General features: G+C 45.9%; 1 protein-coding gene across 1 annotated transcript; it reads left to right on the top strand.

The window, feature by feature from the left end:
• Positions 1-1141: 1141 nt before the first annotated feature.
• Positions 1142-5257, top strand: DEFB108B (defensin beta 108B). Its single transcript, XM_028161088.2, has 3 exons — positions 1142-1368; positions 1760-1961; positions 4932-5257. The coding sequence occupies exons 2-3, from the start codon at positions 1793-1795 to the stop codon at positions 5093-5095; spliced, it is 333 nt and encodes a 110-aa protein (XP_028016889.2). The 5' UTR covers positions 1142-1368; positions 1760-1792; the 3' UTR covers positions 5096-5257.
• The last annotated feature ends 9776 nt before the right edge of the window (positions 5258-15033 follow it).

Raw genomic sequence — 15033 nt, 5'->3', positions numbered from 1 at the left:
AATTTTCTACCTCGGGCCCCTTGGACCTGATGTTTTCTAAAATAGGTGTGCAGTGATGGCTTCCAAAGCCCACCCAAGCCTCTGGAAGGTTCTACATTTCGGTGGGTGCCACAGAAATGCTGGTGCTGCTGGAAGGCACAGAGACGAGGATCAGGCAGCCCAGTTTGGCTTGGTCTGGAGGATCTTCCTTTGAGATGTCACACTCAAAAGGCTGTTAGCAAGGGGCTTTAGTTTCTAACTACGTGGACACACCCACCCTCTTGCTTGAGTACCTTCATGAAATGTAAGCATATTTCACCCAGAGGGAGGGTTCCCGTAACATCCCTGATGATTGAGCCCTGGGACTGACCCCATCATTTGGGCACCGTTCCATTTCTTACACGTACCATCTCCTTCAGTGCGAAGAGGGTGACACAAGGGCATGCGCACAGGATGGAGATTAGCGAGAGCCATGTTGGGGTTCCAGTAAAATGCACTCACTGTTCCAGATCTGAACCAAAGCTGTTGCCCTATACCTCGGCACTCAGGGCAAGCAGACTGGGTTATTCGCATGTGCCCACTTTTTTCGTATGTCATTACACCCCTATAATTTGTATTGCAAACATCTTCCCTCCCTTTTCTCTGTACAGTTTGGAGCCTCACTGAACTTTGATTACTGCAATAGCCTTCTTCCAAATTGGTCTGTCATCTTATTCACCCAGGCCGATCCCTGACTATTCCTTATAAAACTAGAATCCAAATTATGCATGGATTAAGGTGTGTGTTTCTCCTTTCCATGCTGAAAACACACACTTACACACACACACACACACACACACACACACACACACTGTTCCTAACACTCATACTAGTAAAAGCCAAACATGACATTTATTCTAAGTCAGAGAACTTAGAATATGCTAATATTAGAGCTAGAAAGAAGCCTAGAGATGATCTAAGTTAACATTTTCCAGTAAGTATTCAAGGATAAATTTCATAATCGCTACCTGGGAAATTTGTTAAAAATGCAGACTTCCAGGCTCCCTCCACCTGACCAAACTAATCTTCTTGGAGTGGATCTAAGTGTGCATTTGGAAGCCACTTTCCCAGTTGGTTTTATGCACAGTAATGATTGAGAGCCTACTGATCTACATTCAACAGATGCCGCTGAGATTTGAGGAGGACCAGACCTCTCATTAGCAGCAGGTCTAGAGAATTAGAACTTAAATCCAGAATCACTGCCTCCATGTTCATCATCTCGCTGCCCTGCACTTTGACAGCTGATGAGGAGGACCTGGGAGGATATGACTGCAGGACGCACGAGTCTAATCAGCTCTGGGGAGGAAAGCATGGTCCTGGCAAATAAGAAGCTCACATATAAAGGGGGAGGTAAGTGTATGTTCAGCAAACTAACATGGTACAGTGAGCACTATATGGGAGCAGAGCACCTGGGCATTCAGACCAGGAGTAGTGTGTGTGTGTGTGGGGGGAGGGCATTAATTATTCGCAGGGCTAATAAATCCCAGGAAGTGTTCACTAACAAAGTATCTAGTCACTGACTAAATTGGCTGGTTTCTCAACATCGTCTGGCTCATTGTAACTTAATACAGATAACTCTTTGTTCATAGACCTTAATCTGTTGCCAAAATGTTTGTACCTTATGTTCCCATTTCACAAGGATTTCTGGTCAAAACTGTGCACCCACATCCTCCTAATGAACCAAGTGTCCAAAAAAACAAGGATTTTTGGTCTCCTTATGAAGGCCATTGTGTCTTCATAGGACCTCTCTGTCCAGGAACATCCCTAATGAGGTATGGAAAGGCACTTAATACCCAGACACAGACATTCCGCTGGTGTGATAACCGCAGACGGAAGTTTTCTGTGCCTCCTGGAAACGAAGCCAAGCTTTCTCCTCTCGGAAGCCATGAGGATTGCTGTCTTCCTCTGTACCATTCTTCTCTCTATGAGCCAAGTTCCACCAGGTAACCAAATCAGCTTCGCAGAAGCCATGGTAAGGGTGAAGTGCCTGGACCTCGTGGGGATCCAGTGCTCAGAGCAGAAGTCTGTTACCTGTGCCCTGAGGAGGGTCTCATAGCAAACTTGGAAGACCTGTTGGCTGAGAGCCCTTAGCCACTTACCTGCAGCCATGTCTCATTAGCTCTCCGTAGCCACTCTCAGATGAAATGAAATTGAGGATGTTTCAAGTGCTTGAAACCTTATCTGCTCCATTTCTAAAAATAAAATTAATTAGGCAAATTTACTAGCAGTTTCTAGACCTAGATAACAAACAAAACAAAACAAAAATGGTGTGTTAGTCTACTAAACTTGACCTCCAAAACTCCTCCACTTACTTTCAGCAAAAGATCTGCAAAGGCCGAGTTACCCTAAGATGATGGCCTGAGAGCTACACCAGAGCTGTAGGACCCCAGGAAGGGATTAGTGAGGGGGGGGGTAGTATTTGAAAGGTGTACTGTGCATCTAAGAATTCTCCAACTTGTGCCTCCATAATGTTGGTCCCTGGCTTTGGCTCTGCCTAGTGATGCTCCATCTCCACCCTTGGCTTTTCCTCTTCCTTTTCAATGTCTAGTCTTCTGAAGTAGAAGTTAAACAAAGGGATCAGAGACAACACTGCACTAAAGTGTATCTTCCCGCACTCAGCATGCACAGGTGCATCCCAGGTGTGAGGCATCTGTGGGAATCTCCTTGCTTTCACCCAAGGAGATGACCAGACACCCAAGATAGATCAGGAAATTTCCTACAACCTGGGTGTGTAGATCCAAAGAGGAATAAGCAACCTATTGTTCTACATCTAGTGGAATATCTTATCTTTTCCTGAGAATTCAGGCCCTCAAGGGTCAGGAAGGAGTATCCAAGTAGTCAGACGTGTGGAAATGTGGACAATCCTCTTATATTTTAAGTAATTGTTGGTTGTTATGCTTTCTGTTGTTTGAAAAAGGAAACGTCCCCAATTTTTCAAAATAGGCATGAAAATATACTGGGGGGGCATGCCTATTCTTGGTGAATCCAAACTTGCCTGTCTAAATCTGTGTTTTAAAGGAATACTGTGAACAGGTAGATAGTACTTCAGGTTTGGGGGGTTGTGGGTGCAGCTTGTGAGGCAAATTTCAACTCGATTTGAGAACTACTCTGGAGGAAGTAGACAGGGAGGTTGCAGTCAGGGGAGACTGGAGGTGAGACAACAGTTCCATTTCTCTTCTCATGTACTAACCTCAGAGGACCCTTCTAGTGGCAACAGGGCAGTCAATCTGCTAATTAAGCATCACTGTGCACCCTTACTATGAAGCAGCATGTGAGGGAAAGAAGATGTGATGGCCCTTCACTTCCACAAAGTCATGAGTCAGCCACCTTCACTGCCAGGGAACAGAAAGCAAGCCCCAAGCACGGCATTAGCATGTGGTGGAGGAGAGGTTTTCTGCATGGGACCTATGAGAAAACAACCAAAAGAAAGGCAAATCAAGAGCAATGCATTATTTGAGAGCCCAGATCCTGAGCCTTACAGGACCTGACGGAGTCAGAACCATGGCATCTATTTAGTACTAAGAGTGCTTGAGGCTCTCTGTCCATGGTTTCCACTTGACTCTCTCCCTCAGTGCCAGTCTGCATGTGTGTCCATGTGTGTGCATGTGTGTCTCTGTATATGTGTGGAGTGTGTGACTACCCCACACTCTACTAGTATAAGGGAATGAATGGCCAAAAAAGTAAGAAAAATACCCTGAATGTGACCTGGCTTCTTACACACACAGGTAACAGTGGGTCATATTTTTACAGAGCTCCTTTGTGATTCAAAAGGAAATGTTCAGTTGTCAACTGCCACAAAACTGCACACTTAGCTCCAAGATGTGTGCCACCAAAGTGACAACACATTTCTGTACCAACATACTAAAGGATAGAAAATAGCTCTGCATTAACTAAGCATTGCATAACCGTTGGCTGAATGCCTGTGATATGCCCTTGAGCTGGGCTCTGGGATGTACATACAGAAAAGAGTAAGGTGTTCATCACCCAGCAGTGGGGTCAGGTGGAGGCAGGACAGCAGAATAGAATGCAAGATGTGCCCCAACAGAGGGACGTCCCAGAGTGACTTCTCACATGTCACAGGACATGCCAGTGCTTCATCTTCTCATATACTAACCTCAGATGACCCTTCTAGTGGCAGCAGGCCAGTTCTAGCCCAATGTCATTGCGGCCCATCTACACAGTAGTTGAGCTGGTAGCAGATAGAAGGAAGAGATGTGCGGCCCAGGGAATGAAAAGCTCCGATTCCAAGTGGTTTCTACACAGTGCTCAACAATGACAATGGTCACTGATTTAAAACAACAACAACATACCCTTAAGTTATTTCTGAATTCGTCTATAAGGTAAAAATATGGTGTTACATATTTGATCTTCATAGCCATTAACTGATGGCTTTGTGAACATTGAAGAGTTACATTCAATGTATTGCATCTTGGTTTCAAGAGGCATTTTCTGGATGTATATAAATGCTCTATAATGATGAGAAGCTATCCAAGAATTGGCCTTTGGTTCCAGAATAAAGAGACCAACACATGCTGGCTTTGATACCTCTTACTATCATTAGCAGTCCAGGGCTGATTTAAAACAAAACCCAACGTGCACATCAGCACGAGGAGCTACTCGGGAGTGAGAAGGGCTGGGAGAAGCTGGTGCATCTGCCTGGAACTTCCAGCGGGGCACAGCTCCCCAGCCTGGCCTGTTGTTACTTAGACACACCCAGCATTGCCACATTCCCCACAAATGCCAAGAATCTAAATCTTTGTGTGAAAGCGGATTTTTAAGTGTTGGTTTAAGGAATCAAAAACAGCAACAGCAATCCACACAATATTAGTTCCAGACACGCTCCCCCTCCATGTGCTTCAATAGACATTCAGGGAGACAAATCAATAGTTACAATAACCCTCTTTTCTGTGCAGCCAGGGGCAAATTCAAGGAGATCTGTGAGCGTCCAAACGGCTCCTGCCAAGAATTCTGCCTTGAAACAGAAATCCACTCTGGGAGATGCCTAAGCGGCCAGCCGTGCTGCCTGCCCCTGGGGCACCAACCGCAGATCGACCCGACGACACCTCCTCAGTACTGAGGCCTTTCAGAGGGTCTTGCTTGTTTGGATGTTTCATTATCTGGTTCTCCATCTCCATCTCCTGCTCTCTGTCTTGTCTTTCACAGGGATTCTCGCTGAGTCCTCAATAAATAATAAAGAAGCACTTGCAAACACAAAGCCACTGTGCACACCCATGTGCTCTATCTTGCTGCATTGCTGTCTGGTTGCATTTTTCTGTCTGGTCTTCTGGTCTTCATGAGCACCTGGCTGAGCTCCAGGCTTCATGGGGACACTTTCATTCGCCCCACACTTTGTGCCTGGCCCCGGAACCTTCAGCCTTCACCGGGGTGGCTGCTTTTGCCTTGGGAAGATGCTCAACCTTGTTCCATGGGTCTCTGTCCCTGATGAAGGGCAGCCCACAGGTACCCTGCAGTAAGACCCCCCCCTCCAGTCAGTGAGCCATCATCAGAATCCTGCACCAGGGACAGAGTCACAGCTGAGAAAATACCCTGTCCTCATGCTTCCCCATGGCAGTGAGCACTCAGGGCCTCTCCATGTGCTCCTGGCTGAGACTGGATTCCTTGGGTCCACCTTTCACTGGGCTTGGTCACTAAACTTCCCTCCCCCTGGGAACCAGGGCCTCAGCTTCCTTTGCTCACTCTGAAAATGACCACAGACCCAAAGGCTTGAGGCACAACAAGGAGTTCTGTAGGGCAGAAGTTTGACCTGTAGCTCAGGGCAAAATTAAGACTCAGTAGTCAAGGCTGCATCCCTTTCTGGAGACTCCTTTCTCCACATTCTTTTTTTTTTATTTTATTGATTTTTTACAAAGAGGAAGGAAGAGGGATAGAGAGCTAGAAACATCGATGAGAGAGAAACATCGACCAGCTGCCTCCTGCACATGTCCTACCGGGGATGTGCCCGCAACCAATGTACATGTCCGTGACCAGAATCGAACCTGGGACCTTTCAATCCGCAGACCGACGCTCTATCCACTGAGCCAAACCAGTTTCGGCTCCTCCACATTCTTGACATTAATGGGGAGTTGCTGCTTTTCGTCAGCAGCCACCAGGCTTCAGCCATCTTTAAATCCAGTGATGGGCATCCCTCCTTCTCACCTCCTAACACTCCTCTGCTACCTCCACTCCCCTTTGGGACCCCTGTGATGCCATCAGCCCATCTGGGTAAGCTGGATAATCTCCCTGCTTTAAGGCAACGTGATTGTCAACTTTAACCCTACCTTCAACTCCTTGGCTGTGTCAGGTGACATAGTCATAGTTCCAGGAATTATGAGAATAATTTGAGAATAATTATGAGAACAGGGATGAGAATATGTCCTTCTTTGCCAGAGGAGGTGTGACACTATTTTACCGACAATAGCCACCGAAGGTTTGCCCCACACATCAGTCACCCATTTGTTCTACTTAGAAATGGTTTTAGTTACTTGGTGTAGAGAAACCATCATTGTTAGAGTTTTCTTTTGGGTGAAAAGTCACTGAGCCTCCCTTGGTCCTGGGGAGAAGATATAATCAATGAATATTTTTTTCTTCTGTCTCCAGAAGTCAGCCACCTTTTAACTGAGAGTTTGTGCCCTTTGACCACTATCTCTCTAATTCCTACCACCCCCACCCTCACCCATCCCCTGCTCTCTTCTCTCTTACTATGAGTGCCACTGTTTTAGATCCTGCATTCACGATCACACAGTATTTGTCTTTCTGGGTCTGACTTAGTTCACCTAGTATAATGTAAAGTACAGCCTAGCCCTAGGGAATCTCTCTATATAAAATGCTAATATGCAAATAGACTGAACGGCATAACAACCAAACAACTGGTTGCTATGACATGTGCTGACCACCAGGGGGTGCGTGTGGAACATAGTAGGTGTCAGCAGCAGAGTGTGGAATATGGTGGGTGTCGGCTGTAATGAGACGGCAGGGGCACCAGACCAAGGCAGTGCACTGGTCACTGTCATTGGGGTGAGCCTCTGGTGGTTACTGAAAATTCTTTGCTCCTATGTGCCATGGTCTTGCCCATCACTCGCACCTGCTCCCAGTGCTGGCCCTGATCATTTGGTGCCTCAGGGCTTCTCCACCTCCTCCTGCTCCTGAGGGGCAATCAGGGCAGCAGCCGCTGCTCACACCCGCTGCTGGTGTTGGACCCAATCACTCCACACTGTGAGCAGGTGCAAGCGGGGCCATCACCATCAGTGTGTGGGGGCGGCAGTGGTGGGAGTGGGGCTGCTGGTGGGAGGGACCAGGTGGGGGCACCAAGGATGGGCTGAGACTCTCCCCTGTGCCCACCGCAACCTCAGGGCCCACAGTTTCTTTCAAGGTGCACAAATTCATGCACTGGGTCCCTAGTATAGTCCAAAATACTGTATAACTATGGATGATGCCAGGTGGGTACTAGACTTACGGGGGGTGTGTGTCACTTGGCACATTATATAAATGTCTAATCATTCTGCTGTGCATCTGAAACTAATATAATATTGTATGTCAACTGTAATTGAAAAATTAGAAAAAAAAAAGGAAAAACTAAGAAAAAAAGAGAATTTGCTATATCTCTTCAGCCAGAACATGAGTAATCCTAGCTTCCACCCCCATAACTTCCCTGTACCTCTGTGGCCTGGAGGAGCCCAGTCATGCAGAAAACCTACACTGTTCTCTCTCTCAGTCCCAAGTATAAATCAATAGGCACTGTTCCCAAGACAGGAAAGCATCCGGTCTGGCTTGGCTCCTGATCCATGTATATAACCCAAACTTTCCCCAGGTTCATTCAAAGTCAGCTTCAACCCGATGGCCCTAGAGCCAAGCCTAAGCCCTAAGAATTGTCCAAAAAACTAGAAACAAACAAACAAAGGAAATTTGCAGGAGGATTTAGATGCTGTAAACCACAGTTCTCAACTGGAGATGCTTTTGATTCAACACCTAATTGGTAATGTCTGGAGATACTTTTGGCTGTGACAATCAGAAGGATGCCAGTGGCATCTGTGGGTTGAGGCCAGGGACGCTACCAACCACCCTACAATGTGTGAGCACTGGGAAGAACCATGGCATGCAGAAACAAAGAATTTTCAGTAAAATCATCCCCCCATGACCTTCAGGCACAATTATCTGCTCCAAGTGTCCAGTGCTGATGTCAGAAAACTCTGCTCCAGGCTGTGACCCATGAGAAGAAGCAGAAGGGGACAAATGCCTGGCCTCGAGGGCATCTCTCCTAGGAAATCCATGTCACCTCTGCACCCCTCCTCCTGCATCTACGCCCCAAATGCTTCACCTTAACTCAGGGACAGGCTGCATCAGACAGTCACTCTTTGACATTCCAGCATCATGGTTGATGTTGTCATTTTTACATATTGTTTCTCTCTTGTTTTTGCTTGTCCCCCCTTTTCAGGGCTTAACACACATCTGGGCCAATTAGCATCAGATCCAACTGCCCAAAAGAATCTGACTTAGTTCTTCCTCAGGTCCAGACCAACTCATAAAACAGTTTCCGTGGGTTACTTCAAACCTGCCAAAGAAATCACAAATGAGCTTGCAACCTACTCACGTAGAACATTTGCATGTCAAAAATAATTAAGACCAAGTAAAACACTGCTTCCACTTTGTCACTTTGTCCTTCTTCTATACTATGCTCCTTGGTGACACGGGAAACAGGACCCTGCACTTATTTCCCAGACTCCTTTGCAGAGAGCCTGAATTCTGGAGATGAGGGAAGGGCCTTTCCTTCTCATTTTTATTCCTGTCGCCATTGTCACAGCAGTGACTTCTCACTACAGCCATCACAGTCGGCTCCTGTCCACCTTCTTATGGTGCTCTACAACTCATCTTATGTCTTCCAAAAGGTCTTTTCTCAGAGCGCCAGAGGTACCAATGACAGTTGGGAAGGTGGCCTGCCCAGGGAGCCCTCCCAGACAGCATGGAAGGCTGGATGCCGCCGCCAGCTGTTATCTCCAGGTTACCTCCGCACTCCCTAACTCTAACCCTAACCTCAACACCTGTGCAACAATCATGACTTAAATCCCCATTGTTCTGACCCAGTGGTCAGCAAACCGAGGCTCGAGAGCCACACACGGCTCTTTGGCCCCTTGAGTTTTTAGCAAAGGCCAGCTTAGGAGTACCCTAATTAAGTTAGTAACAATGTACCTACCTATATCGTTTAAGTTTAAAAAATGTGGCTCTCAAAAGAAATTTCAATCGCTGTACTGTTGATATTTGTCTCTGTTGACTAATGAGTTTACTGACCACTATTCTGACAGATCCAGCGGATACCCCTCTGCTTCTCCTATGGCTGCTGCTCACACAATGACTACATCATACCACAGTGTGTAGGACACACAGCTCTAGTTACCTGTTGAACAGGTGGGCGGGGAGCAATGTAGACTGGAATGCACAACTCACAGCTGATAGAGCAGGTAGGTGTTAAATACATGAAGACCAACTCTAGAGGATCTAAAACAATAAATGGTCAGGCCAAATTTGGAAGACATGTTCTACTCTAAACATCATACATGTGACATATAATTCAATTTCTATTTTCTCCAGAGCATAAGAACAGATTACATATTTCTTCCAAGACCCTCAATAATTCTAAGTGAAAAGAGCACAGATAGGCATATTTGATCCTAAAGAAATGCAAATGGAATTTTTTTAAATATATTTTATTGATTTTTTACAGAGAGGAAGAGAGAGGGATAGAGAGTTAGAAACATCGATGAGAGAGAAACATCGATCAGCTGCCTCTTGCACACCCCCTACTGGGGATGTGCCCGCAACCAAGGTACATGCCCTTGACCGGAATCGAACCCGGGACCCTTGAGTCCGCAGGGAGATGCTCTATCCACTGAGCCAAACCGGTTTTGGCACAAATGGAATTTAATAACAAATAATAAAATACTTAAAAAACATTCTTAATAATTAGAAAGGAAATGATAAAAAACTACTCCTAATACTGGTTTGCTGATCAGATAAGCTAAAGTTACTCCACCAAATGTTAGACAATATAAAATAGAAAATTTTATTCAACTTGTGTAATTCTGACAGTGACTGTGTTCAACAGTGTATCTATTTAAACATAATTTCCACATTTCTCTCTCCTTTAATAACAAAAGATCATCACCCTTCCATACCCCCCACCCCACACACACTTACAAACACAAAATTATTTTAGGGAAAATTAGAGGCTGAGAAATGAACTCAAAATGATTGAGCATTAACCTAAAAGAGACAGAAACCCAAACGAATTTGCTTTAACAATAGAAGACTGAGATAGAACATACATTTTCTTTATACATATGAATAAATTTGCCTTGCTAAAAAATGCTTTAAAACATCTATCAGCACATTGCATAATAATGAAATAGAAGAAGCTAGTTTTAAAATAAGGATTTCCTATTAGATACCATTATTTAAAATTGTTCTAGAAATTCTAGGTCCCAAAATTAGTCAATAGAAGGGAACAAAAATAAAAAAGTAAAAGCTAAAATGAGAAGACTTTTTCAATGTTTGATAAGGCTATTTTGTTTTTAATCCTCATCTGAGGATATGTTTTAATTGATTTTTAGAGAGAAAGGAAGGGAGAAGGGAGGGGGAGAGAGAAAAAGAGAGAGAGAGAGAGAGAGAGAGAGAGAGAGAGAGAGAGAGAGAGAGAGATCTCAATTGGTTGCCTCCAGTACTCACCCTGAGTAGGGTTCTAACCAGCAATTGTTTGGTGTATGGGATGATGCTCCAGCCAACTGTGCCACCTGGCTAGGGCTGACCATGCTATTTTTTAACAATGGAGAAATATCACTGAAAATCTTTATGACCCATAGAGTGGCAGCTTCCTACTTGGCTCCCAAGAATGCCCACCTCCAGTCTTCTTGCCCTGTATCATCCCCTCCCCTGGAGTGTTGGGTGGATCTAGCAGCTTGCTTCTAATGAACAGATTATGGCAACAGTGATAATCTATTTCTGACCTGTAACTGAGCTTTAAAAGACTGAGATTTCCATGCTGCTCACACTCCCCCTATTCCTGTTTGCTCTGACCCATCCAGCTTCCATGCTGGGAGATGCTCCATGGAGAGGTCCACATGGCAAGGAGCTGAGCATGTCCAACAGCCCAGAGGTGACTAAATCCTGCCCAGAATCCCATGCGTGCCTTAAGACAGACCCATGCATCAGGACACCTATCCTACAGCAACTCTGAGATAGTGAAAGTTGTTTAAGCTACTATGATTTGGGGTAATTATGTAGCAATTGGTACCAACATACAGACAGAATTGAGGAAGGTGGTTAATTTAAGATTAGAATTGAAAACCAAACCCATATCACCCAGAACACATATCTTAAACTTGACCTACTTAAGAGATGGGAAAGGGGGGAAAATTTCCAGAAAAAGGTAAAGTGAAAAAATGAAGCTTAGAACATAGGAAAATACAGAAATTCTTAATTGTCAGTATCTAATGTGTTTTTAAAATATGATGAGAAGTGTATTTTTAGATAACTGGAGCCTATATCCTATTGTTACATCTTGAAAAACTATGAGTGAGTTACCAGATCTTTCAAATAACCCTAAATTTTCATATGCTATTAAGCACTTCAAATTTTAACTTCTTATTTACCATATAACACATTGATAAATATATATACCAGAGGCCTGGTGCATGGGTTTGTGCACCTGTGGGGCCCCTCGGCCTGGCCTTCAGGGATCGGTCAAAACCAGCTCTCCGACATTCCCTGAGGGGTCCCGGATTGCAAGAGGCCAACAGTGCCCCAGCAGCAACCTAACCCACGGCCGATTCCGTGAGGAATCGAGCTCCCACCTCCCTCCTCTCTGAGTCTGGGGTGCGGGTGAAACAGATTTGGGGCTGACGGTGCCTCAGCAGCAACCTAACCCACTGCTGATTCTGTGAGGAATTGGGCTCCCTCTACTGGTTGGAGTGTCTGCCACCTGGTAGCCATTGCACGTCACAGCTACTGGGCGAATGGTTGAACAGTCTGACAGTTGCTTAGGCTTTTATATATGAATATATTCATATATGAATATATGAATATATAAATATATCTATAAATATTCTATATAATAAAAGCCTAATATGTTAAGTGTCCGGTTGTCTGGTGACCAGTCGACTATTCAACCAATCGAAGTATGATATGCTAATGATATGCTAAAGCCTCTCAGCCACTCACTATCACGTGCACTGACCACCAGGGGGCAGATGCTCTGGCCAGTAGGTTAGCTTGCTGCTGAGGTCTGGCCAATCAGGACTGAGCAAGACAGGCCAGACATACCCTGGAGCCCTCCCATAGTTCCTCCCCAGCTGGTCAACCTCCTGCATCCCTCCCCAGCTTCGATTGTGTACCAGTCAGGTCCCTTGGCCTGGCCTGTGTCCTCTAGCAATCTGGGACACTTCAGGAGATATTGGAGAGCTGGTTTCGGCCCGATGGTGGAATGACCGGTCACTATGATGTGTATTGACCACTACAGGGCAGACACTCAATGCAGGTGCTGACCCCTGGTGGTCAGTGTGCTCCCACAGTGGGAGCGCTGCTCAGCCAGAAGCCAGGCTCATGGCTGGTGAGCACAGCAGCGATGTCTCCTGCCTCCATGGCAGCTCTAAGGATGTCCAGAGCGGGCCTAAGCCTTAGTCGGACATCCCCCAAGGGCTCCCATACTGTGAGAGGGCTCAGGTCAGGCTGAGGGACCCCCCTGAGTGCATGAATTTTATGCACCAGGCCCCTCTAGTATATATATATATATACACACACATCTCCTCCCTAATAATAGATAAATATGCAAATTGACCGCACCTTCGCTATGACCAAGCCACGCCCACCAGCCAAGCCACACCCACCAACCAATCAGGACGTGTATGCAAATTACCCCAACCAAGATGGCGGTTAATTTGCATACCAAGACAGCATAGAAAGAAGTGAAGAGCTGCAGAAGGGAGCAAAGCTGCGGAGAAGCAAGCAAGCTGGGGGGAGGAGAAGGGAGGAGCGGAGGCGGGGCGGGGAAGAAAGAAGAAGAGCAGGCGGGCTGGTGGAGAAGGGAGGAGCGGAGGCGGGGTGGGGGAGAAGGGCAGAGAGCTGGCGGGGTGGGGTAGAGTGCAGCAGGAAACCCTATTGCAGGATTCTCCCTGCAACGGGAATGCTAATATATATATCTAATCTAATAATAGACAAATATGCAAATTGACCGCACCTTCGCTACACCTAAGCCACGCCCACCAGCCAAGCCACGCCCACCGACCAATCAGGACGAGTATGCAAATTACCCCAACAAAGATGGCGGCTAATTTGCATATCAAGACAGTGTCGAAAGAAGCCAAGAGCTGCAAAGGGGAGTAAAGCTTCGAAGAAGCAAGCAAGCCAGGGGGGCGGGGGGAGGAGAAGGGAGGAGCGAAGTCAGGGCCGTGGGCGAAGGGAAACGAAGGCAGGCTGGAGGAGAAGGCGGGGCCGGCGGCAAGGGCGGGGCGGAGGCGGGGCCGGGGGCGAAGGGAAACGCGGGCGGGCGGGCTGGAGGAGAAGGCGAGGCGGGCGGCAAGGGAGGAACGGAGGCGGGGTAGAGTGCAGCAGGAAATCCCATTGCAGGAATTTTCCTGCAACGGGAAAGCTATTATATATATATATATTTATATATATATATATATATATATCTCCTTCCTTCTACACTACAATCAATATCTGTTGGTGTGTAAATAAAGATACACAATAAGAGAAAATGACATTTAGCCAAGTAAAAAATAAGGAGGCAATATATTTAATGGCCAAGGCATGGCTACCTGGGTGTGGTTTGATGGTGCACGGGGGGCAGGTGAGGCAGCATCCTTGGGTTGGGGGAGGGAGAGTTGAACAAAAGTGAAATGGCAACATTGTGAGTCAGAAAATGCACAAAATTCACCAATATTCAAATCCAAAGCACGGGCAGACAATCCTCTTTTTCTGGCTCTCATATTTCAGGATCATATGGACACACACCATTATCTAAAGCTTTGGATGAAGCAATGAATGGAAACAAACAAACACACTATTTGTTTGCTGTCTTCCACTGTGATGATACAGCTCCTGATGGCAGGAGATGTGAACAGAAACTGAATGTTGTCATTGCTTCTGCCCTCATCCCCATTACCTTTATTACCAGGAGCAATGACTTTTTATCTGCAGGATCTGAAATGTCTCTTACATCTTCATCAGGGAGTATTCCTTGTTCTTTCTTCTTCCAACAAGGACCATAAAGATGAAAAAGAAACATTAAGTGATGGTTTATCACAGGGAACACTCTTGACCCAATTACTGTTGGGTGATATTTCTTTATTTTTTTTTCTCTCTCTCTCTCCCTCTCTATCTCTCTCTCTCACACACTCAGTAATGTAATTATATGCCAGGTAGATAGGATTATTGGCATGGTTATCTAGTTATCTATCTATCATCTATCTATCATCTATCATCTATCTATCTGCCTAAGCAACCAATATGACTGGACGACCAGAGGACCGGACAACCAGATGGTAGTTATGATGCACAATGACCACCAGGGGGCAGCCGTTCAACACAGGAGCTGTCCCCTGGTGGTCAGTGCACTCCCACAGCCAATTTCCTGTGGCCAGCCAATTTCCTGCAGTCCCTCCTCCTGGCCGGCCAGCACCAATTGGCCCCTATCACCGGCCAGGTCAAGGGACCCCACCTATGCACTAATTCGTGCACTGGGCCTCTAGTTTAAAATATTTTGACACAATCACCTCTTTGACATAAACTGGAAAATACCTGAATACAACTGTGACCCCTTTCTCTTCCCCCAACCTGTTCCTGCCATATTAAAGCATGCTTGCTTGAGGAGCAGGGAATGCTTGTATTCCTAAGTATTTACTGATGTATGGCACATGGCCAGAATTTAGCAGCTTAAAACAATAACCATTTTTACTGTCTAAGCAATTTACATGGTAAGGCTCATTTGCGCACCTTTGGCCCAAAAGCTCTTCTGAGGCTGCTGTTAAG

This window comes from Eptesicus fuscus, chromosome 8 (genome assembly GCF_027574615.1).
Source record: "Eptesicus fuscus isolate TK198812 chromosome 8, DD_ASM_mEF_20220401, whole genome shotgun sequence".
Lineage (NCBI taxonomy): Eukaryota > Metazoa > Chordata > Mammalia > Chiroptera > Vespertilionidae > Eptesicus > Eptesicus fuscus.
Note: the sequence above shows the minus strand (reverse complement) of the source record. Positions and strands in the feature narration are given on the sequence as shown.

Coding starts and splice junctions, on each gene's coding strand:
- DEFB108B (XM_028161088.2), top strand. CDS start 1,793: ATGGAAAGGCACTTAATACCCAGACACAGACATTCCGCTGGTGTGATA. Junction 1,962..4,931: donor TATGAGCCAAGTTCCACCAG/GTAACCAAATCA, acceptor TTTTCTGTGCAG/CCAGGGGCAAATTCAAGGAG.